This window comes from Lolium perenne, chromosome 1 (genome assembly GCF_019359855.2).
Source record: "Lolium perenne isolate Kyuss_39 chromosome 1, Kyuss_2.0, whole genome shotgun sequence".
Lineage (NCBI taxonomy): Eukaryota > Viridiplantae > Streptophyta > Magnoliopsida > Poales > Poaceae > Lolium > Lolium perenne.
In genome coordinates this window covers 135,168,289-135,194,076 of record NC_067244.2, presented here as the reverse complement: position 1 = coordinate 135,194,076, position 25,788 = coordinate 135,168,289, and the positions used below count along the sequence as shown (strand labels likewise).

Sequence of the window (25,788 nt, the reverse complement as noted above, 5' to 3'; positions counted from 1 at the left end):
CAAATAGAGAGGGCATGACCATGCACATACATGATATGATGAGTATAGTGAGATTTAATTGGGCATTACGACAAAGTACATAGACCACTATCCAGCATGCATCTATGCCTAAAAAGTCCACCTTCAGGTTATCATCCGAACCCCTTCCAGTATTAAGTTGCAAACAACAGACAATTGCATTAAGTATGGTGCGTAATGTAATCAATAACTACATCCTCGGACATAGCATCAATGTTTTATCCCTAGTGGCAACAGCACATCCACAACCTTAGAACTTTCTGTAACTGTCCCAGATTTAATGGAGGCATGAACCCACTATCGAGCATAAATACTCCCTCTTGGAGTTACTAGCAAAAACTTGGCCAGAGCCCCTACTAATAACGGAGAGCATGCAAGATCATAAACAACACATAGGTATAAATCAACATAACATAGTATTCTCTATCCATCGGATCCCAACAAACACAACATATAGCATTACAGATAGATGATCTTGATCATGTTAGGCAGCTCACAAGATCCGACAATGAAGCACAATTAGGAGAAGACGACCATCTAGCTACGCTATGGACCCATAGTCCAGGGGTGAACTACTCACTCATCACTCCGGAGGCGACCATGGCGGTGAAGAGTCCTCCGTGAGATGATTCCCCTCTCCGGCAGGGTGCCGGAGGCGATCTCCTGAATCCCCCGAGATGGGATTGGCGGCGGCGTCTCTGGAAGGTTTTCCGTATCGTGGCTCTCGGTACTGGGGGTTTCGCGACGAAGGCTATAAGTAGGCGGAGGAGATAGGTCAGGGGGCCACACGAGGGCCCCACACGACAGGCCGGCGCGGCCAAGGGCCAGGCCGCGCCGCCCTGGTGTCTGGCCACCTCGTGGCCCCACTTCGTATCATCTTCGGTCTTCTGGAAGCTTCGTGTGAAAATAGGCCCCTGGGCGTTGATTTCGTCCAATTCCGAGAATATTTCCTTACTAGGATTTCTGAAACCAAAAACAGCAGAAAACAGCAACTGGCTCTTCGGCATCTCGTTAATAGGTTAGTGCCGGAAAATGCATAAATATGACAAAGTATGCATAAAACATGTAGATATCATCAATAATGTGGCATGGAACATAAGAAATTATTGATACGTCGGAGACGTATCACCCCTCTGTTCAAAGCACCCATCCCGCTTAAGACGAAGATTTTCTTATGGCAGTTGCTTAGAGATCGCCTCCCCTCTGGGGTGGAGGTGGCGAAGAGGCGCGGGCCGGGCAACGGGCTTTGTCCATTGTGAGCGATCCCGGAGACGATGACACACATCATGTTTTCGTGCCCCGCGGCCCGTTTCGTTTGGTGCTTCCTCCAGGAGGCGCTGGGGCCTGAGTGGTAGGCCTCAGCCCTCGGAGAGTTCATTGAGGCTCATGCGAACAACACCGGTAAGAAGGAGACGCCTCTTCTGGTTATTGTTCGCGGCCTTGACCTGGACGCTGTGGACTATGCGCAATAAGATGGTCATGGAGCGTATCTTACCTCGACGCGCTTCTGACTCTCTCTACTCTTTCTTGGCTTTGTTGCAGCAGTGGTACCCGCTTTGTAGGCAGCGGGACAAGGAGCGCCTGGACGGCATGTTGGAGGATCTTCTTGCGGCAGCCCGTCACATTTGTACGTCGTCTAGCCTCTGAGTGGCCCTCCTCTGTGGGGTCTTGTATCGCTTTTCTCGTTCGTGTAGGCATGTTGTGCTATTGCCCCAACAGACTGTTGGTGTGTGGTGTGTGCTTGTTGTGTTGTTTCTGAATTCTGTATGGATGTGGTTGCTTTATTTATAAAGCGGGGCGAAAGCCTATTTCGAGGGAGCAAAAGAAATATGGATGAAAATGTGTCTATGGAAGTTATTGAAGAAGCTGGTTTACAGAGTAGTGCAGTCCTTGATTTGTTCTACCCCCGGAGAAGAATTTTGCAGATTTCAGAGAAATTATAATCACAACAGCATGGTACATACAGTGGATCATCTGTTTCTCACCTTGTTATTCTAATCCAAGTATTAGTGCAAAATTCCATCCGAGAATCAAACATTGGCTACACGCTATGGTCTCTGTCAAACATTGGCTACAAGCTATGGTCTCTGCTAATGTTAATCAAGAAGAAGAAGAAAAGCTACTAGGCAAAGGCAAGGGAAGGCTACGTTACTGTTAATGTTTTTTTTTATGTTACTGTTAATGTTGATGCCGTATTTGGCCCAGGTCAGCGGAAGGACGCAATAATAGAAGTGTACAGGTAATTTTCTGGCAGCTACTAATCATAACGTTGATTTTGCCTTCGTTGCAGGAACCACTCAAGCATTGCCTAGACGCTATGGTCTCTACATGCAAATCAGCTAGGATGCAACAAGTTAATCATTCGATCAGATTGTCTGGAGCTGATACAGACTCCGAAGGAGGCTCTCTACAGCTACTGCGACTGACCCTCAACTATCGAAGATATTTGAATCTAGGCGACTACTTTTTCTTGAGTTGATTTTGAAGTTGTCCTAAGGATGCAAACTGTGTGAGCAAAAGATGAAAAGAGTGCGGAACTCAAGCAAATGTTTGGTTTAAGGATCTTCCTGGTTTTATAATTCCGCTGTTAATTGACAATGTAGTACCAGTATTTTGATCAATAAAGCTTGTAGTAGAATCCTGTTGCTTCATAAAAAAGACACGAGTCACTAATTTCGGTCAGTCTAGACATATTGGGTCAGCCAGGGGATCCTATGGATCGTTTTTTTTTTTTTTTTTTGAGAATTTCTCTGCATTTATATCACGGAAAGATACAAATTTGTTGACCCTTACAAGTACAGAGAAACAAAAACACAAAGGACCAAGAACACCTAGAACACCCTAAGACCACCATAACCCATGAAGATCTCCGGAGCCCTGTGTCATCATCCCATAAACTTGAGAGAAGACCCCTGCAGCAGAAAGAACTACAACGAAGCTCAAGCAGGTCCTCATCTTCGACCACGGTGTAATTGCCACCACGCTGCTTCCTCCTTCCTTGACACCAGCGCCGAGAAAGCATGGACACCAATCCAACACGCCTGCAGCAGCCGTCGCCATCTTTGGCTTTGAGTACCGCGAAAAGTGTCCCTTCCGGAAGGAAGGGAACTCGAGTCAACCGACTGGTCCAGCACCGCGGCCGGGCCATCCGCCCAGGCAAACCAGGAACTCCCTCCAGCATCAGTGCCGAGGAAGAAGAAGAATAGCAGCAGCAAATCATACCGACAAGGAGGAAGAAGGGTCTTTCTCCCGACCATCTGGCCGATTTTGCCGCCGCCACGTCGAACCGCCTCCTCCCCTCGCCACCAAGGCCGGCCGGAAGAAGCTGCAGAACATGACAGCCGTAAGCCACCAGAAGAATACAAACCCTAAAAAGGAAGGCACTAGCGCCATATCCTTCCTCTCCCTCGCCACCACGGCCGGCCGAGGAGAAGGCAACAGCATCAGCACTCCTCCGACTCCAGAACAGACTCCGCAAACTCCACGGCAGGATCGAAATTCGACCGTGCCCGGGGAATCCACCCTCCCCCGATCCGCAGATCTGAGAGGAAACCAGCCAGCAGCTCGCCGATGCCGCCACAAGTGGCCTTGCCGAGATGGGGATCGAGCTCCAGCATCCTTATTCCGGCGCAACGTCGCCTCCACCATCTCGACGCCGTCCCAGAACACCATGCGAAGACTAGGCCGGGCGCTTCCCGGCGCAGCAGAGGAAGACCCCCCGCCGGCGCCACGCCACCGAGGCTTTGCCCGGCGGCGCCACCGGCGGCGGCGGCGGGAGGAGGGGTGTGGTGGGGGCTAGGGCTGGGTCGTGCGGGGCTAACCAACCCTCTTATCAGATTTGGTGTCCAGGCAGCTATCCACTTCCTCGGATCCTATGGATCGTTGAATAAGAGATGTTGAGCTGTTAAGGCTGAAAATCTTCGGCCGAAACCACATACATATTTCCCAAATAGATGTAAAGAAAAATCTTTTACATAAGGAAATGGGCAAGAAAGCCAACCCAGTCGTGAGGATTCTGTTTGCGAATAGAACCTTGGAATTAAGAGAAACATCGAACAATACAAAACACCCCAACAAAAATGGAAATTACAACAAAATCTTTGAGATGTCCTTTGTCTTCAACCTCCAAACTGTGTCGATGGCGCGTCGCTGCTAACGCTTCTCCCTGAATCGGCATGAAATTGATGGTTGCTTAATTGTGTAGAAGATTGTGTCCTATTGTGTAATGTTTTGCTGAAAGGACCAAAGACCACATGAGATGGAACATAAAACCTCTAGTTTTGTTCCCTGGTTTAAATTTGGGTAGATTTTTTTTACACAATTAAGCAGTAATCTAGTACTGATTTTTTTCTCTAAAAATTTTCTGCAGCCAAACGTTAACCATACTTTTCGTTCAACCCTGAGAAATATCGCTATTGTAAACCAAATCGGATAAAATTAAATGGTCAAAACTTGATTAATCGTCATGCAAATATCCATGGTATATCGAACGATGTAGTGGCTAGTCCTTCCATAGTTCCCACTACTTTTAGCTAGGAAAAAAACTAAATTCAAATTTCATTTAGAATTTCTAGGATGGTAGAAGACCAAGATTTCCAGTTCAATGCCCTCTGGTAAAAGAAATTAACACTAAAACAAACTTTGAGTTGAATTCCACCACTCATTTAATTTTTTGCCGGATTCGAACCAAGCACCATGGTGATAGCACGGATTCAACTAACCACGGAGACGCCGCCTTCTTTGCATACATCATAGGGTAAAAATACATTTCTTCCAATTTGAAAAAAATGAATTCAAAATTCATTCGAAATTTCTCCGATAGTAAAAGACCGAGATTCCGTCGAAGCCGGAGTTACCGGTGCCCTAAGGCAAAAAAAAAAAACTGACGGATGAAAAAACAAAACTTAGTCTAGTACACGCCAGCTAAACATCCAGCCAGCCATACTACTTCATGAGGATTAATTGTGCTTCGCAAACCGTCCGAAATCACAGGGTGTACTGTAGCCGTAGCTAGTTGTCCATGGATACCCAATTCTCCTCATCAACTATACAACTTAATTGCGCACATTAACACGTAGTAAAAAATGGCACCATATCAATAGCTGCCAAAGAATTTGCTGGCGCAAAGCACGCGTGAGGTCCGCGTATGCCCAATACTCCAGTTCAGCAACGCCAGTGCATGCAAAACTACACGACTCACGCAGCACGCATTGCCTCGCGCCCGCTCTCCCGGCCTATAAATACGAGCAACGCCCTTCGCTTCCCTCAGTGTGCCACCAATTGCAGTCGCATCCATCTCAGAGTCACACTCGAGTCTTGATCTCGACGATTTCTTTGCAGAAGACCATGGCTAGGGCGGTGGCGATGTGCGCGGTGGTGGCGGTGGTGGTGGCGGTGATGATGGTGACGCCATCGCCGGCGGCGGCGGCGAGGACGATGGCGTCGGCGGCGGACCAGGAGTGCGACGTGGGGAAGCTGATCGACTGCGGGCCGGCGATCATCGGCGGGACGCCGCCGTCGGACTCGTGCTGCTCGAACCTCAAGGCGCAGGAAGGGTGCTTCTGCCAGTACGCGAAGGACCCGAACTACTCCGACTACATCAACAGCCCCAACGCCCGCAAGACTCTTGACTCCTGCGGCATCACCCTCCCCACCTGTCCGCGGTAGAAACATGGTGTGTAGATACATCACACATACTGCGTGCTATTGTATCTGTGAGAATAAAAATATTGTTTGCGCGGGTGTGTGTATGTGTGTTGATCGATTATGTCGCTTAATTTACATGACTGCGTGCGTGTGTTGATCGATTCAATCATTCAAGTAAAACAAGTCCGTGAAAGTGGAATTGATCAATTAGGCCCCTCATAGTGGGAAGTAAAAAAAGATTATTGTCATGCATATATTACTAGCCTTGTTACTGGCTCTGTAGTGCGAAGTAACATAACGGTATTATGTAAAGCTTTATTTATTAAGGTGTATATTTATTTTATCTTGAAATGTGCGATGACTAATTCCGTGCTAAATAAATTATTTTCAAGATGACAATTGAATTTTTTGATTTCAGCCTCAAATGATTGGATCCAAACAAGGGCTTAGACTAATTTACACGATGGACCTCAAGTTCAAGTTGTGAGATCTTCAGCCTTCCATGGAGGGAACTCCATAGGATCTAGAACAGAGATTAACCTGCTTAACAGCAAATTTAATAGCTTTGGTCCATAAGCCAGTGATGAGGTGTGGGCCTCCAAGTGTCATCAATTAGCCTTTTCTCAATGGTTTTAAAATAATATGAAAAATCCAAAAGTTTGAAACAATAAAACTAACAAATATGAAAAAGGTTGACACAATCTATCTCTATCTCTATCTCTATCTCTATCTCTATCTCTATCTCTACTACTTATAAAGGCACAAACCTGTGTTGGAAAATAGAATCCCGGCCCTTCATCTGTCTACATCCCATGGTTTAGATTCATCCATTCTCCCCTCCCGTAATTGACGCCCTCTTCTGTTCACGAGGCTTCATCCCGTGGAAAATAAAATCGCACGACCTAGATCACGATTGCCCCATGCTTCGTCCCGTGGAAAAATAAACTGCCTCTCACGACCTAGATCACGTTTGCCCCTACTTTTCAACCTGACTCCGCCGCCTCGTCTCCACGTGACGCCACCAAGGGGGATCATCGTCGCCGTGCTTGATCCAGAACTGCTCCAACATCACTCACCCTTTCCCTCTCTCCTCACTGTTGAACACTATTGTTGTCACGGTCATCTTATGTTACCGTTTGTATCACTGTAACCATCTAGTCTAGCTCATGGTAGTGCTCCACCTAGATAGGATCTCACGCACATCGTGCGTCTATTCTGCTTGGTATCAAAGCCATGGCTACCTCCTCTTCTACCTCGGCGGCGATGTCCTCTTCTTCTGGCGCCGCCGCAACCACCATCCCTCCCCTCGACTTTGATCCTCGCACTCCTCTCCAACAACGCCCAAACATGCCCCGAGCCCCACCCACTCCCAACAACGGCGACACCCTCTCTCTGGGCAATCTCTACGAGCACATGCCGCTCAACGCCAACTCCGGCGCGGCTCCTCCACCTGCGCCAGCCTCCCACCCATCCCCAGCTATTCTCAATGTCCACATCACCAACTACATCCAATTCAAGGTGACTTCCACGGGGAAAAATTTCTCAAAGTGGCGACAGATCTTCATATTTCTTCTCACCATGTACAAAGCCATGGATCATGTCACCGAGGGCGCCGCTCCGAGCGGTCCCGATGACGACTGGTGTGTTGTCGACATACAAATCTCTCTATGGTTCATGGCAACCCTCCCCGATGATCTCCATCGCCTCATCGCGTCTACGGATGGGCTCGCCTACAACACCTGCTCGCGTCTCCACCGGTTCTTCTACGACAACCAGACCTCCCGCTACATGTACCTGAGCAAAGCGCTCCTCAACTGCCCCCACGGCGACATGTCCATCGCCACCTACACCAGCAAACTGCAGGGCATCGCCGACGACATGGCGGCCATCGGCCGTCCTCTCGACGAGCGTGATCTGACCCTGTAGCTCCTCGACGGGAAAGGCTCCTCCTCCTCCGGTCCGTCTGGCGGGACGTCGCATGCGCCCAGTGGTGGACGCGGCTATGGTCGTGGTCAGGCTGGTGGCTGTCGGCCGCGGCGCGTCTCGATCAACACCCCTGGATCGGCTACTTTGCACCTGTTAGTGCTCCCTTTCCGGCTGCTCGTCCTGCCTGGGTTCCTCCGAACAAGCTAAAAGTTTTCATGAACTATTTCTTTAAAGACATGAAACCGTACAAAGTTCATTAAAGATGTTTTAAGTATCCAGCGTAGAAGTTATATCCTTCATTTCAAGAATCAAGTAAATTTTCACAACATAGAAGGATTCAGTCAAGTAAAAATAAACATGAACGTCATGAATCAACTGTTTCGAAGCCTACTCAACCGGTGAGCGCAGGCATTTGGTATTGGCACCAGGATGTTATGGCAAAAAGAACATTAATGGGGGTTTGGAAGGCCAATGGAAGAAAGTCTCACAAAGCTATAAGTGATCATTAGACAAGAGGAAGTCTTATAATCGAAGCTATGTAAGGAGTAGTGATTGACATGGAACGGATGCGCATAGAGCTATATGTGTATGAAAGCTCTCCAATGGAAGTAGTGGGGGTGCATCCAACTTGGTTGCTCACGAAGACCTAGAGCACTTTTGAGGAAGCTCATCATTGCAATATACAACCCAAGTGCTATAGTGTAAATTCCCCACATAGTTATACTAGTAAAACATGAAAACTCTCTCACATGGAGTATAGGTGCTAAACATGAGCACAAATGATGACTATGAATACTACGATTGAGTAGTTCCTTGACTCCTCTTTTGGATGATGTAAGTCCTTGAGTACTCTCCGATGCTGTCGACTCTTTTTTTTATTGTTTGCTTGTTTTTTCCTTTGCGATGTCGAACTTTTGACTATATTGATGCCTTCTTTCTTTATCTTTCTTTATCAACCTTTGATGAAAGAATTCATCCGCTTCGGTCCCCAATTCGTCGGGTACCGTGAATATGCTAGCAAAGTTGAAGGTAATATTTTTCTGCTTCTCTTAACCCATGATTTCTCACTCCTTTCTTGTCGTGTTTTTTGACTGGTTTTGACTATTTTGGCAGAAAAACTGGCGGAAGCCAACAAACGTGCCGATACACTTGCTCAAAAATTGGAGCAAAGTGAAAAGGCTCGTAAGAAGGCCGAAGCAGATGCTAACAAGGCCAAGGCAGATGCTGAAAAGGCCAAGGCAGATGCTGCTGGTATTGAAGATCTTCGGAAGAGGCTTCATGACGCCGAAACTACCTTGAGCGACAAAATAGCTGAGCAAACTGCTCGAGAGGAAAAGATCCTCAATCGCTTGGAATCACAGAGTCGACTTTTTGTTAGTAAGTACTCGAATCCTTGTGCATATCCTCGGGTTACTTCACATTTTCCAAGCATTCCTTATTGACGAACTACCCTTTACTTATTTTCAGGGAGAACTCATCAGGAGTACGTGGTGGATGGTCCTGAAGGCGACGAGCTTCTCGACGCGCTGAGCCTTCTCGAAATTCATGGGGATGAAGCACGCGAAGGCCTTGCTGATGCTGAAACAGGTCTGTCGAAGCTTTTCCCCTACTTCTTCCCGAAGAAAGAGGAGCCCGACACTTTTGTTGCTCTTGCCAAAAGCTTCAACGTGCCGGAAGATCTTGGGCTTAAACTTCGCCAAGAAGGCCTGAAGGTTGGCGTAGAGGGCACCATCGCGCTGATTGTTGATAGCAAGCAAAATGTCGACTGGACCAAGGTTGGCGACATAGGGCAGATGGAAACGAAGAAGTGGCAATCTCTCATTAGAGCTGCCAAACCTTCCTCAAAGCCAATCCTCGCCTATCTTGGCGATAAACCAACTCCTGCCCCAAGCGCATCCAAGCCGGAGGTCAAGTAGACCACCCTTTCTTTCTTTTCTTGTTTCTTTTGATGCTGTCGCCAAAGCATCTTTGGCGACGCTTACCACACTAGTTTGTTAGGGCTTTCTCCATTGTAATATCTTGTAAGCACTCAAAAAATCAATGGAAATCTATCTTGTTTGATGATTGATGTCGAGCCTTTTCTTTCAGTTGACGTTTGATAACTGTACTCCAACTCCTGCTCCTTCCGATGTTTTGCCCACTTCTCCCCGCTCGAAGAAAGCGCTGGTGACTAGTGACCCTGATGAAGATTCCTCGAGTAAAACTTTATCGCAAGACTTGAAAGAACTTCGTCAGCAGCTTCAACATGCGAAGAAGCAAACACTTGTGATGATGGAATAGTCCCGCAAGGCATCCGAAAAAGAAAAAAATTGCCCTTCAACAAGCTCGAGAAGCCATAGCTGCCAAGGAAGCTGCCGTTTCTGAAGCTGAAAAGGCAACCACTCGAGAGAATAGTATGCTCGAACTAATGAATGAAGCTAGTGTGGATATGTCAGGTATGCTTTTTCAACCCAGAACTTCTTCTATCTTTTTGTTGTATCCTTTTTTGAATTTCTCGTTCTGTCGCCCAATAGGTTTTTTCTCGACGCTGCTGCTGAAGATGAAAGGGTGAACGTAAGGACGAATCTCCTCGTTAACCTTTCTCTTGACCATGGTTCTCTATTCTGGGCCACTCCAGAACGGACCCGATAGATTGTTAGGTTTCAAGACCGCGCCTGTTAGGTTCGCGAATTCCTTGATTTCTGCACTAGAACATTGTCCCTTGTTTACAAGACTATGTTCCCTCGAGATGAGGCTCCCGATACTCTTCTCGGTTTGATGGAAAAGTTTCGGGATGCCCCTCGTATCCATAACTTTGTACGAGCTCAGTTGACTGCTGGAGCAAGATTCGCCATGATCATGATACAGATCTGCCATCCAAAATTAGATCTGACGAAGATTGTCTCCAAGTGCATGGCCAAGAAATCTAAGCGAAAAAGTAACGTCGATGAAATCAATGACGTTGTGACTCCTATAGCCGAAGAAATGATGGATGAACTTCTTCGGATGGATTCTGAATTCTTTGTCAAAGGGAGCTATGCTGATCATAAGACAACTGCTGCAAATAACAAAGGTCTATCCATAGATAGTATATTAGGCATTGACTGAGTTGTACTATATTGCGAAAAATTATGTCTATATTTTTCATCGAATTCTTTGTATTGATGAAGTTGTCTATATTGTGAAGTGTAATCTATATTGCGAAGCCCCCAAGCCTTTGGCCGAAGCTTATACTATTTTTTCATCTCGAAGAATTTACTGTTTTTGCGAGAATATATGTATTTTGCTGTCGTGGGTTATGAGCCCCCGAGCCTGTCGACGAAAAAGATGTATGTCATCAATATCTTTTACTATATTGCAGCACCGCGAGCCCGCCTCATTAAAAACCTTTTCAGCCCCACTCGGTGCCCTGAAAAGGAAAAGAGTGCGTCTGAAAACTCGCGGGCGTTTCAGTACATTGTATTTTTACAAAGGAGGACTATATTTCGACTCTAAGCGTAGAACCTCCTGAGTTGCGCCACGTTCCAGGGATTTTTCTCTGGAACCCCTGTCTTCTTGTCCTTGATCCTGTATGCTCCTCCTTCGATTACTTCTGTGACGATGTAAGGGCCCAGCCATGGCGACTCGAGTTTTTCAGTACTCTACTGATTGAGCCGTAGGACTAAATCTCCGACCTGAAAGGATCTTGGCCGCAGTCGTCGACTGTGGTAATTTTTCAGGTCTTGCTGGTACTTGGTGACCCGTGATAGTACTTCGTCTCGAGCTTCATCAAGTGCATCTACATCGTCCTCTAATGCTCTTCTTGAAGTTTCTGCATCATACTCCGTGACTCTTGGGGAATCATGCTCTATTTCGATCGGTAGTACTGCCTCAGCTCCATGGACTAGAAAGAACGGAGTTTCTTGTGTCGCCGTATTTGGTGTTGTTCGAATACTCCACAAAACACTTGGTAACTCTTCTGGCCAGGTATGTCGAGCCTTTTCAAGCGGTCCTAGCAGGCGCTTCTTAATACCGTTGCAGATGATACCATTGGCTTTCTCGACTTGACCATTGGTTTGCGGGTGCCCAACTGACGCGAAGTGCAATTTGATGCCTACTTCTGCACAGTATGCCTTGAATTCCTTGGACGTGAAGTTACTGCCATTGTCTGTGACGATGCTATGAGGTACTCCAAATCGAAAAACAATGCTCTTCACGAATTTTATTGCTGACGCTGCATCTGGTGAATTTATCGGCTTTGCTTCTATCCACTTGGTGAATTTGTCGATAACAACAAGCATATACTCGTATCCTCCTGGCGAGGCCTTGTGTAATTTTCCCACCATATCGAGACCCCATTGGGAAAAGGGCCAAGACAATGGTATTGGCATCAGCTCTGCTGCTGGAGAGTGGGGTTTTGCGGCGAATCTCTGGCACGCGTCACAGGTTTTTACTATTTCCTTCGCATCCTCGATTGCTGTCAACCAGTAAAATCCAGACCGAAAAACTTTGGCCGCAATAGCTCGACTGCTCGCATGATGACCACATATTCCCTCTTGTACATCCTTTAAGATTATCCTTCCTTCTTCGGGTGTGACGCACCTTTGGAGCACGCCTGAAATACTACGCTTGTATAACTCCCCTTTGACCACTGTAAAGGCTTTGGATCGTCGAATAACTCGCCTTGCTTCAACTGGATGGTCGGGTATTTCTTTCCTTAAGATATATGATATGTAAGCTTGCATCCATGGGATCTCCACCATCATCACCAGCTCCTGGTCCTCCTCTTCTTCTGGTGCTTCTTTGAGAGCCGTCGAAGTTTTCTCCTCCTTTCCCTTCTTCTGCGCCTTCTTTGGTTTGGCGGATCTCTCGGTTATTTCTTCCCAAAACACACCTGGCGGAATCGCGAGGCACTGCGACCCGATGTTTGCGAGAACGTCGGCTTCATCATTGCTCAGCCTGCTAATATGATTTACTTCGCATCCATCAAATAACTTCTCGAGCTCGTTGTACACTTCCTTGTATGCCACCATGCTGTCATTGACTGCATCACATTGGTTCATGACTTGCTGAGCTACCAACTGTGAGTCGCCAAAGATTTTTAACCGGGTTGCACCACAAGCTTTGGCCATCTTCATCCCGTGTATGAGGGCTTCGTACTCTGCTTCGTTGTTAGATGCGTTTGGGAACGTCATCCATAGGACATACTTTAGTTTGTCGCCTTCTGGTGATATAAGTATTACACCTGCACCAGCCCCTTCTACCCTCTTGGACCCGTCAAAGTTCATAGTCCAACTTCTCGATAAATCTGGGGGTCCTGTATTTTGCAGCTCCGTCCACTCTGCGATGAAATCTGGCAGAATTTGCGACTTTATTGCTTTTTTTTTTCATACGTGATATCCCGAGGGGAAAGTTCTATTCCCCAAAGGGATACACGACCTGTAGCTTCTGGATTGTTCAGTATATTTGATAGAGGTGCTTCATTGACCACTATTATCGGGTGTTCCGAAAAATTGTGGCGCAATTTTCTTGCGGTTGTGAACACTCCATATGCTAGCTTCTGGTACTGCGGGTACCGCTGTTTTGAAAGCGATAAAACTTCACTAATGAAATATACCGGCCTTTGCACCCCATGGAGTTTTCCTTCTTCTTCTCTTTCGACAACTAACGCCGTGCTGACCACCTGAGGTGTGGCTGCAATGTATAACAAGAGGGGTTCCTTCTCTTTCGGCGCCACCAAGATTGGTGGTGTCGAAATTGTGTGCTTTAAATCCTCGAAGGCTCTATCTGCCTCTTTGTTCCACTGGAATTTCTCTCCTTGCTTGATTAAAGTGTAGGACGGTAACGCCTTTTCTCCTAGCCTGGCGACAAATCTGCTTAAAGTGCGACTCGCCCCGTTAGCTGTTGTATTTCTTTCAACTTTGTTGGCTTTCTCATTGTTACAATAGCTTCGATTTTTTCGGGATTAGCTTCAATCCCTCTCGCTGAAACTAGGAACCCAATAAGTTCTCCTGCAGGGACGCCGAAAGAACACTTTGTTGGGTTCAACTTGAGGCAAAACTTGTCGAGGTTGTCGAAAGTTTCTTTCAGGTCCTCGATTAGCGTTGTCCCCTTTTTTGAAGTTATCACGACATCGTCAATGTAGACTTGTACGTTTTTCCCGATCTGTGTTGCTAGACACTTCTCCATCATCCTCTGGTACGTTGCTCTCGCGTTTTTCAGACCAAAAGGCATTGTTCTATAACAAAACACTCCATAGGGTGTGATGAACGCTGTTTTGACCTCGTCCTCTTCTTTCAATCTGATCTGGTTATAACCAGAATATGCATCCAGGAAGGAAAGACGTTCACATCCTGCCGTGGAGTCGATAATTTGATCGATCCTTGGGAGGGGAAAGTTATCCTTTGGACAATGTTTATTGAGACACGTAAAGTCGACACACATGCGAAGGACTTTAGTGTTTTTCTTCGGCACTAGCACTGGGTTTGCTACCCACGTGGCCTCTGTATGCAGCTCCTTGATGAAACCAGCTTCTCTCAGTCGATCAATCTCTGACCACATAGCTTTGCGGTTTGGCTCCGAAAAACGCCGCAAAGGTTGTTTTATTGGTCTCGCTAGTGGGTCCAAGTTTAGGTGGTGCTCGGCAAGTTCCCTGGGTACTCCTGGCATGCCAGCTGGACACCATGCGAAGGTTTTCCAGTGCTCACGGAGGAACTCGACGAGCGCGCTTTCCTATGCGAGGTCCATGTCTGTCGCAATGGACGTCGTCTTTTTTGGATCTGTCGGGTGAATCTGCATCTCCTTAGAATTTTTCTCAGTGTTAAAGGTTGATTCTTTGTTGGGCCTTCCTACATCTGGAAGCACATCATAATCAGCTGTGAGCCTTGACGCCATGTACTCTGCTTGCATCCCGAAGGTTTCTGATAGTTGATGAAAATCCTTGTCACACTTATCGGCTAGCGCGAAGCTTCCTTTGACTGTGATTGGCCCCTTAGGTCCAGGCATCCTCCATAACAGGTACGTGTAATGTGGTACCGCCATAAACCTGGCATATGCTGGTCGTCCCAACAAAGCGTGATACTGTGATGGGAAATCTACGACTTCAAATTCGAGCCTCTCTATTCTGTAGTTTTCTCGGGTCCCAAACTGGACGTCGAGATTGATCTTCCCCAATGGGTAACTTGGTTTCTCTGGTGTGATGCCGTGGAAGCGTGTGTCAGTTGGTTTTAGATTTGCTAGAGATATGTTCATCTTCCTCAGTGTATCTGCATACATAAGGTTTAAACTGCTGCCTCCATCTATGAATACTCGAGATACGTCGAATCCTACGATTACTGCTGGTAAGATAAGTGCTGTGGCACCCCCGGGATCAGGGTTAGACAAATACCAGATCTTCGTCTGACATAAGCCTAACCTAGAGCTCGAGAGACTACAGTGAGAGAATCGGTAACACAACAGTGACTCTACGACTCAAAAGTAATACAAGCTCATAACTGAGCGAAGAACCAAAGCATACAAGCAGAGGTCACTGACCTGACATACATCAATCAACGGAAGCGAAGTTATGCTATTAGACATAGCAAGATAGCAAAAGGCCTAAGAGGCCAGGAGCATAACGGCGACGTCCCAGCCCATAGATTCCAGGCTGCCACCTGGGAACCCCAAGCTACTCGTCGATGTCGACTAGAAACCACCATCTGACGGAGCAACTTCTTCTGAAACAAAAGCATGCAAAGCTGAGTACAGGGACTCAGCAAGACTTAGTACAACCTTTTAGCAAAGCGGGTATGCGGGCTTTCTGTAGAGCTTCTTTTGCGTAAAGCCAATTTTCCTTTGTAAGACAAGGGAGAGGAGAAGCTCGACTACTCAGAACCTTTAAAAGGGGATAAGAGAGCGATATCTCTATCTCTATTGATCATCATATTGTATCCACCAAACTTCATCATCTCGAACCACTATCCTCGGACCACCCCCTCAACACCCGGAGAAGGTATCCGTAAATACACATTGATTGCCAAGTTTTACGATGAGGTTCAAGTTATCTATGATTACAGAATCCATTCCCAAGTCGTCCGTAACCGTGGACACGGCTTTTCGAAAAGATTTAACCCTGCAGGGGTGCACAACTTTACCCACACGCGCCAACCGACTCTTAGTGCCAACGTTTGAGCTCTCTTCCTTGGAAAGCCGGCAGAGGGTGGTTGACCACGACCTTTACCTTGCTGTCGCCGAGACCATGAGTCACGCGCTAAGGATTGTTCCGCCGTAACGGGTCAAGTCCCGAAGTCGGTCCTTAACGATGTGAGGCGAGGTGGGTTTCACCAGGGACTCTAACCCAAGCCACCTCGGCCACGCTTACCTACCTGTATGCCATGCACCTTTTCACAAACGTTTTCATGCATATGTCCAAATAACGCGCAAACTATGTGACTCATGGAATCTACTAGGCAAGTTAGTGAGTCGAGAGGGTACCATAATAGGGCCTCGCGTGGTTGTACGCTCAGTCTTGGTTCAAGAGGCGAGAACTCGGTTCCTAGGGTCGGCAGAAACGAAACAACCCACCACATCCCAATGTGGCCTCTCGTCTGAGCCTTTAATCATATTTAACAACATCTTTATACTTACCACGTCAACCTGTCATACTAGTTTCATTTCATTGTATGGCTCCAGTCCGAAGACCGGAGTAGCAGCGTAACAAACTAAGCATGGCTAAGCATAAAGAGATAAAGGCTCTAGCGACGCACACATGCCCAACCTAGTTATGCTAGGAGCAGTGGATCAGGTATTTGAGGCTACAAGGGTGGAACATGCAATAGATAGGATAACTCTACCTATCGATAAAAGACAGTTGAATCGTGTGCAATATATAGGAACCAGAAGTAAAACCATTTCAAAAACATATATGAACCAGGCTAGGGCTTGCCTTTGTCCCTGACAAACCAATGTGGATCTTCGGAGATCCCATGCTTGACTTGTTCGTCGGTGGACAAGTATTGATCTTCGGTGTTGTCGTCCTTCATCGTCTTGGTCACGTGTTCTATCGGTCGCGAAGAAGCAAATACTAGAAATAGAGAAATAACAATCAACACATGGCATCGATGCAATGCGCATACAAAGATGATGATATGACATGTTAATAGTAATGAAAGTGATCCTATAACATGCTCATCAATTTTGATAGGGTTGGAATGCATAATACTTTGCAATTCCATAAACCCCGCATATTAAAGATAAGGGTTCATTTGTTCTTCTATTAAGGACAGGGTTCAACTTTCTTAAGTATGCATGAAAATGATATCAACATATAGATCTTGTTTTTGTGAACATTTTGATATCTAGTTTGTAATTTTCGGATAAAGTATGAATTAGTTACGAATCTTATACAGTTGCACTTTTCCTGAAATTTCTGGAAATATGAAAACGATTTTTCCAAGAAGAACAAAAACTAGGAGTTCTTTTCAGCTCAGGTTTGTGCAGATGACCTGTTCAGCCTGGACTGGGCTTCACAGGCTCAACCAAAGTACATTAGTACAGGCCTGCAACTAGAACTAAACTGACCTATGACTCGATCTAAACTCACAGCAAGGCTACCTCATGTGTAAAAATCAGAGTATGTATCACTGCATTTTTAGAGACCCATATTCAGTACTGCACTTGTTTTAAACATCACTCAAATGTATGGCACTATCAGCTAGTAAATGCCATAGATAGCTCACAGGAAAAAGGATTGGTGGCTAGTTAGCATGACTTTTTACAAAACCTGTGCTAGATGTCATGACAACACTATGAACCTGATACGTATTTCCTAGACAAAAAGGAATTGGTTGCATAGGTACACACATAAACCTGAACCGTATTCCACCTCTGACCAAAACTATAAACTGGAGCATATGTGCCTACAAACTCAGAACGTGTGTGTGCTTCTAGGCTTACAAACGAAATTGTTCCAGAACCATGTATGGAAAAGTACAACAGCAATCAGGCAAAGTAAAAATCTTCCATACCACGATGGTTCTGAACATGGCATGGTCACATCCATCTGTACCTCAACGAGAGAGAGTACAGAGAGGCTCGGGAGGAAGCCCTGCTCACCAGGAGCGTGAAGGGCTAAGCGGCGGGGTCGGAGGAGGCCGCATGGCGAGTCGGCGGTCGCCGGGAGCTTCGTCGGTCGCGAGGAAGACGGACTCGGCGGCGGTGATTCGAGCGCTCCCCGGATGATTCCTTCGACGGGGAGGTTGCTGGCGGCGATGCGGAGCTCTTGGCATGCTCAGATGGGCGCGGGGTGGCCGGTAGTGGCGGCGCGAAGCGGTGACTGCCGGCGGCCAGGGTTTGGTCGCGAGCGCGAGCAGAGCCTAAGAGAGGGGCGCGCGAGAGAGGGGGAAGATAGGGACGAGGGGGAGGGCTTCGACCGCCTTATCCTCGCCCAGGGGCGGTGAGCGGCGGCGCGCATCGCGGCCGGGATCGACGGCCAGAGCGCTGCCAGGCAGCTCTCTGCTTGTCTGTAGGTAGAAGACAAGGGCTAATTTGTCCATAACCCCCTAGGTTTTGGGGTTTCTCTGGAATTTTAAAAACAGGGTTAAAATCACTTATATTTTGCTGTTTTGGACTATTTTTGAAAACCCAGAGACCCTCCAAACTTGGTACAAGTATTATGTGGCATTCTTTGAACAATTCATAAATACCACATAATAAGATTTTGAATGTTTGAAACATTTCAAATAGAGGTAGAATTTTGGAATTTAAGGTTTCCACTTTATTTTTTTAAACACAATTTTTTTTTTTCCTAATGCATTTTATATGATGCTCATGATGCACAAACAACTCCTAATTAGGGTTTAGCAAAACATGGATGTTACAACTCTACACCCCTTACAAGAATCTCGTCCCCGAGATTCCTAAGGTAGGAAAAGAGAAGGTAACAAGAACTACCACGGTCTTCAACGAGCTTGTTGATACCACACCGATCTTCTTTGTTGATGAAGTTGATCCATGACACCATGAATGAAGCGATCCACAACACCATGAATGAAGCGCTTCATTTTCTTCCCTTGAGATTGTTGCTCAACTGCATCTAAAGGAAAGAGGGAATAACTCTGGAACGATGGATCTTCAGGAAGATCGAATATCTCATGGGTAACTCATGGGAGGATTATCTAAAAACAACTCTTGAGCTAACAAACATGAAACACATTAAGGTAACGGAAGAGACAAAAGAAGTTTCAAATTTTTGGTAGACAATTGCTCCACGCTTGACAAGAACACAAAGGACAAGGTAGCGATGAGTTAAACTGCCTTTGATACTATGACGAGGCATGGAAGGGTGACCCGCAGAAGCACAAATCATTATCCAACCAAGGCAACTTTGGACTTAAGAATCATAGTCACTTTTTTTTGGCATAGGACATGAAATGATTAGAGTCTACTCAAAAGGTTGGGGCCTAGATGACTGACGAATTCACACAACGTGTGAATTAAAAAGAACTTCAAGTATAAGCCAAAGGAAGGGGAAAATCATTATCGATCGACATAGCAAAGATCACCGGGAGTGAAATTTCTCCGGACAAAGTTGTTGTCACCAAGGAAATGATTTCGAGGGATTGACCGAAAGACATTTAGCAACTCTGCTTATAATGTTCTCCTTGATGTTCTAGACACCAATATTAGGCTATTGACTAGCCTTCAATAGGTCATCAAATGAAGGTCAAACTTCGGAATTGAAAAGACATCATAAGGGCAACTCCTAGAATAAGTCGCACAAGATCCTTATGGAGAGTGGTTATTCTTGATGATTCAAGAGATTATGGCATTAGGCCTTCCGACTAATTGTGTTAACCACGACATCAACCTTGTCAGATTTACAAAGAGACCTATGTCAAAAATCCTTGAGAAACACTAACCATCATTGCCGCTTGAGATTCAGCTTAGGTTAGGTGTAAAGATATTTCAGACTCAGAATATACGAATAGAAATTGCAACAACTACCACAAAGGTAAAGTTGCTAGATTCTCAAGATATAGACTATAATGTCAAGCTCCAAAGGATTTGAGCTAGATTGCGTAATACATGTGGTTACAACTACGATGGCAATTGCGTCCATATGAACTTACAATGTAACACAATTGAGTCCTGGTGGGGACATCGTAGAAGATATTGAACAAACCGGTTAGTGGCTTAGTGTGCACAAGGAACTTTTCAAGCAAATGGAGGCAACAACCTTCCATCTCAAGAATACTTCGCACATGCCTGACCGGCTTGCGATGATTCCCGAGGAAAACAAAGGGAATTCGACTCAGATCCACGACGACATCTTTCAGCAAATGCACGTGAACCAGAGAAGGTCACTTCCAACATCCAGAACACCTACTTCATGATAACACAAAGATGGTTCTCAAAAGTTTCCAATATTAGTGCCACTTGTTCAATGTGAACCTCTTTAGACATGGAGGAAATAAGAATGTCATTGATGGGCTCAATGACAAACTTATCAAGATACTCCAATATGAGGGACTCATATGAACAAGGCAGAAGTATTGGTCAGTCCAAAGGACATGAAGGTATACTCATACGAGACACCATGAGTATAAACATCATCAAGATAGTCCTTGGAACTGAGTTTGATTTGACGATAGCCCAAGGCTCAAATCAAATATGGGGAAGATAGCATATCCGCAAAGGAGATACTTTCTGACTTCAACACAAACATCACTAGACATCCCTTGATGAAGGAACAAAGTTGGATAGAGCTTTTGTCTTTCAACTTTCCAAGTTGTTGATTAAGCTTAACCAACTAGTCAAGGGTTATCCAGCACGGTTCTTGGAGAAAGGAGTAGTTCACAGAACTAACTTACTCATGAACGCGATAACACGGTCATGTGACAACATGTCGATACTTCTAGAAAAGACATCCAGAATATCACGAGCCACCGATATATCACTGAATTCAAGAGGGGATCTTGCTTTACAAAGCAACCGATGTGGTCTTGAGAGCTTAACTTAACTCTTTGACCAAAATGGTGCGCCTGAACAAATGGACTTGGCAGCACAATCAAACTTCGCTTAGTAATTGGCGAACCAATCATGCTAAGAATGACACAAACGTCCTTGGATTTCAAAGCAATAATAACTGCTAAGAATCTTAGATAGCCACATCAATACAAACACCCCAACATTCCTAAGCACGATCAGCTTGGAGGAAGGGCGAGTAAAGATAGGTAAGAGCATCACTTAATCAATAAGGCCGTGATACACAACACCACCTCATGATATGGAAGAGGGTGATACTCTAAGGTAGAACAGAATAGAAGCTAAAGAGGCCTCTTAATCTGCGGATTACAACACTTTGACCAAGTCTTTGAAATGGACAAGGTACTGGAGTTTGTTTCTCCTGACATACTAAGTGGAATGTCTTGAAGAACCACAAGAGTAATATGCACTGGAGACATCAATGCACATTTGCAACTTGACTACTAACTAAAGATAAAGGTCGAAAAGCAACTAAAGAGGAAGAACACGATCATGATAAGAATTCCTGAGAGGTAGATGCAGAAGATAACACATTTGTGAAACTCATGCTGAAAAGGGAGGTGTGGTAGAGTCACAGACATAGATGCGAGACTCACAAAGAGCACTCTTGTCGTGATCCATATGGTTCGATGAAAGAACCTCTGCGATAGCTACTGTAAGAGGATGACCTTTATTGCCGCAGTTTAACACGACAATAACCACAAGCTTGATGGCTAGCTTGATTTGAATTTAGCCATCCTGGTGTAATGTATGAACATTAACACTAGTGTTCAATGGCATGGATCTTGGGTTAAAGGTCAGCTTCATGTACTAAGATTCAAACACTTGAATCCAGCACAATCGGGGACCTTCGGTTCAAGTCCAAGGGTTAAAACCCGAGAAAAGGGTAACCACTAAACGAGTGACACGGAGGACACTACGAGGTAGTGATCACAATGTTGCTTCCAGAAGCATTGCATAGCTTCCGAAGTACCCAAGAAAATAAAAAGGAGACATACAAGGCAAAAGGAAACCTCGAAGCCTAGAACAGAATGATGTGGAACCCACAAAATGGAGAGATCATGGTGGAAAGAAATCTCTCTATTAAAACAAAACAAGGAGGATGCACAGAACACACTCGACTCTAGAGAACTCTGCACTAGGTCAACTGGTTTAGGAACGACATGCCTTCGAGGCACCTAAGTTTGAAAGACTAGAAACGATAGGAAAATTTTCAAATCAACACAAGGTAAGGCACCTTAGAATTAGAGCGATACCAGATAAGACGTAAAAAGAAGCCTAATCAGATTTTCGCAAATATTTTTAGCTTTCAAATAGTTTTCACAAACACTAGACTCAACATCGACCAGTAGAAAGGGCTTCCTACAGGCAGTCCTGCTCTGATACCAAAACCTGTGGCACCCCCGGGATCAGGGTTAGACAAATACCAGATCTTCGTCTGACATAAGCCTAACCTAGAGCTCGAGAGACTACAGTGAGAGAATCGGTAACACAACAGTGACTCTACGACTCAAAAGTAATACAAGCTCATAACTGAGCGAAGAACCAAAGCATACAAGCAGAGGTCAACGACACGACATACATCAATCAACGGAAGCGAAGTTATGCTATTAGACATAGCAAGATAGCAAAAGGCCTAAGAGGCCAGGAGCATAACGGCGACGTCCCAGCCCATAGATTCCAGGCTGCCACCTGGGAACCCCAAGCTACTCGTCGATGTCGACTAGAAACCACCATCTGACGGAGCAACTTCTTCTGAAACAAAAGCATGCAAAGCTGAGTACAGGGACTCAGCAAGACTTAGTACAACCTTTTAGCAAAGCGGGTATGCGGGGTTTCTGTAGAGCTTCTTTTGCGTAAAGCCAGTTTTCCTTTGTAAGACAAGGGAGAGGAGAAGCTCGACTACTCAGAACCTTTAAAAGGGGATAAGAGAGCGATATCTCTAGATCTATTGATCATCATATTGTATCCACCAAACTTCATCATCTCGAACCACTATCCTCGGACCACCCCCTCAACACCCGGAGAAGGTATCCGTAAACACACATTGATTGCCAAGTTTTACGATGAGGTTCAAGTTATCTATGATCACAGAATCCATTCCCAAGTCGTCCGTAACCGTGGACACGGCTTTTCGAAAAGATTTAACCCTGCAGGGGTGCACAACTTTACCCACACGCGCCAACCGACTCTTAGTGCCAACGTTTGAGCTCTCTTCCTTGGAAAGCCGGCAGAGGGTGGTTGACCACGACCTTTACCTTGCTGTCGCCGAGACCATGAGTCACGCGCTAAGGATTGTTCTGCCGTAACGGGTCAAGTCCCGAAGTCGGTCCTTAACGATGTGAGGCGAGGTGGGTTTCACCAGGGACTCTAACCCAAGCCACCTCGGCCACGCTTACCTACCTGTATGCCATGCACCTTTTCACAAACGTTTTCATGCATATGTCCAAATAACGCGCAAACTATGTGACTCATGGAATCTACTAGGCAAGTTAGTGAGTCGAGAGGGTACCATAATAGGGCCTCGCGTGGTTGTACGCTCAGTCTTGGTTCAAGAGGCGAGAACTCGGTTCCTAGGGTCGGCAGAAACGAAACAACCCACCACATCCCAATGTGGCCTCTCGTCTGAGCCTTTAATCATATTTAACAACATCTTTATACTTACCACGTCAACCTGTCATACTAGTTTCATTTCATTGTATGGCTCCAGTCCGAAGACCGGAGTAGCAGCGTAACAAACTAAGCATGGCTAAGCATAAATAGATAAAGGCTCTAGCGACGCACACATGCCCAACCTAGTTATGCTAGGAGCAGTGGATCAGGTATTTGAGACTACAAGGGTGGAACATGCAATAGATAGGATAACTCTACCTATCGATAAAAGACAGTTGAATTGTGTGCAATATGTAGGAACCAGAAGTAAAAGCATTTCAAAAACATATATGAACCAGGCTAGGGCTTGCCTTTGTCCCTGACAAACCAATGTGGATCTTCGGAGATCCCATGCTTGACTTGTTCGTCGGTGGACAAGTATTGATCTTCGGTGTTGTCGTCCTTCATCGTCTTGGTCACGTGTTCTATCGGTCGCGAAGAAGCAAATACTAGAAATAGAGAAATAACAATCAACACATGGCATCGATGCAATGCGCATACAAAGATGATGATATGACATGTTAATAGTAATGAAAGTGATCCTATAACATGCTCATCAATTTTGATAGGGTTGGAATGCATAATACTTTGCAATTCCATAAACCCCGCATATTAAAGATAAGGGTTCATTTGTTCTTCTATTAAGGACAGGGTTCAACTTTCTTAAGTATGCATGAAAATGATATCAACATATAGATCTTGTTTTTGTGAACATTTTGATATCTAGTTTGTAATTTTCGGATAAAGTATGAATTAGTTACGAATCTTATACAGTTGCACTTTTCCTGAAATTTCTGGAAATATGAAAACGATTTTTCCAAGAAGAACAAAAACTAGGAGTTCTTTTCAGCTCAGGTTTGTGCAGATGACCTGTTCAGCCTGGACTGGGCTTGACAGGCTCAACCAAAGTACATTAGTGCAGGCCTGCAACTAGAACTAAACTGACCTATGACTCGATCTAAACTCACAGCAAGGCTACCTCATGTGTAAAAATCAGAGTATGTATCACTGCATTTTTAGAGACCCATATTCAGTACTGCACTTGTTTTAAACATCACTCAAATGTATGGCACTATCAGCTAGTAAATGCCATAGATAGCTCACAGGAAAAAGGATTGGTGGCTAGTTAGCATGACTTTTTACAAAACCTGTGCTAGATGTCATGACAACACTATGAACCTGATACGTATTTCCTAGACAAAAAGGAATTGGTTGCATAGGTACACACATAAACCTGAACCGTATTCCACCTCTGACCAAAACTATAAACTGGAGCATATGTGCCTACAAACTCAGAACGTGTGTGTGCTTCTAGGCTTACAAACGAAATTGTTCCAGAACCATGTATGGAAAAGTACAACAGCAATCAGGCAAAGTAAAAATCTTCCATACCACGATGGTTCTGAACATGGCGTGGTCACATCCATCTGTACCTCAACGAGAGAGAGTACAGAGAGGCTCGGGAGGAAGCCCTGCTCACCAGGAGCGTGAAGGGCTAAGCGGCGGGGTCGGAGGAGGCCGCATGGCGAGTCGGCGGTCGCCGGGAGCTTCGTCGGTCGCGAGGAAGACGGACTCGGCGGCGGTGATTCGAGCGCTCCCCAGACGATTCCTTCGACGGGGAGGTTGCTGGCGGCGATGCGGAGCTCTTGGCATGCTCAGATGGGCGCGGGGTGGCCGGTAGTGGCGGCGCGAAGCGGTGACTGCCGGCGGCCAGGGTTTGGTCGCGAGCGCGAGCAGAGCCTAAGAGAGGGGCGCGCGAGAGAGGGGGAAGATAGGGACGAGGGGGAGGGCTTCGACGGCCTTATCCTCGCCCAGGGGCGGCGAGCGGCGGCGCGCATCGCGGCCGGGATCGACGGCCAGAGCGCTGCCAGGCAGCTCTCTGCTTGTCTGTAGGTAGAAGACAAGGGCTAATTTGTCCATAACCCCCTAGGTTTTGGGGTTTCTCTGGAAATTTAAAAACAGGGTTAAAATCACTTATATTTTGCTGTTTTGGACTATTTTTGAAAACCCAGAGACCCTCCAAACTTGGTACAAGTATTATGTGGCATTCTTTGAACAATTCATAAATACCACATAATAAGATTTTGAATGTTTGAAACATTTCAAATAGAGGTAGAATTTTGGAATTTAAGGTTTCCACTTTATTTTTTTAAACACAAATTTTTTTTTCCTAATGCATTTTATATGATGCTCATGATGCACAAACAACTCCTAATTAGGGTTTAGCAAAACATGGATGTTACAAGTGCTGACTGTCCTGGTCGAGGAACTTCCTGTGGATGATCCGCTATTGTGAAGCCAATGTCTTGCCCTGACCAATTAAGGTACTCAACCGTTGGTGGAGGCATTTTCTCTGCCATGAACACCTGTCGCGAGATTATTTTCTGAGCTCTATTGGATGGCCTGCCTTTCTGAATCATCGAGACCGCTCCGTTGGAGTTGGGATCAACGTAAGGTGGTGGTGCAGGTGCTGCCGCTATTCTGAGCTGGTGTCGATTTTCGTCCGCAAGTGGATCTCACTCCTGGGTCCTTGAGGATTTCTGTGTGCTGCTTGGGCATTGGCGT

General features: G+C 45.8%; 2 protein-coding genes and 1 long non-coding RNA gene across 3 annotated transcripts; 1 reads left to right on the top strand and 2 right to left on the bottom strand.

The window, feature by feature from the left end:
* Window positions 1-4,813: 4,813 nt before the first annotated feature.
* Window positions 4,814-5,768, top strand: LOC127305506 (non-specific lipid-transfer protein 2P-like). The gene has a single exon (XM_051335938.2). It carries the CDS (start codon window positions 5,365-5,367, stop codon window positions 5,683-5,685), a length of 321 nt encoding a protein of 106 aa, XP_051191898.1. The 5' UTR covers window positions 4,814-5,364; the 3' UTR covers window positions 5,686-5,768.
* A 2,692-nt stretch (window positions 5,769-8,460) lies between these two features.
* LOC139830489 (uncharacterized) lies at window positions 8,461-18,291 on the bottom strand. Its single transcript, XM_071818697.1, has 2 exons — window positions 17,553-18,291; window positions 8,461-16,609 (listed from the first exon to the last, which is right to left on the bottom strand). Exon 2 carries the CDS (start codon window positions 12,834-12,836, stop codon window positions 11,211-11,213), a length of 1,626 nt encoding a protein of 541 aa, XP_071674798.1. The 5' UTR covers window positions 12,837-16,609; window positions 17,553-18,291; the 3' UTR covers window positions 8,461-11,210.
* Window positions 18,292-23,478: 5,187 nt separating this feature from the next.
* LOC139831851 (uncharacterized) lies at window positions 23,479-25,077 on the bottom strand. Its single transcript, XR_011746157.1, has 2 exons — window positions 24,616-25,077; window positions 23,479-23,672 (listed from the first exon to the last, which is right to left on the bottom strand). It is a non-coding gene; the product is annotated as an uncharacterized lncRNA (long non-coding RNA).
* Window positions 25,078-25,788: the final 711 nt, after the last annotated feature.

What these genes read in the sequence shown, in the direction of transcription:
- LOC127305506 (XM_051335938.2), top strand. Translation starts at nt 5,365, where the DNA reads ATGGCTAGGGCGGTGGCGATGTGCGCGGTGGTGGCGGTGGTGGTGGCG.
- LOC139830489 (XM_071818697.1), bottom strand. Translation starts at nt 12,836, where the DNA reads ATGAACTTTGACGGGTCCAAGAGGGTAGAAGGGGCTGGTGCAGGTGTA.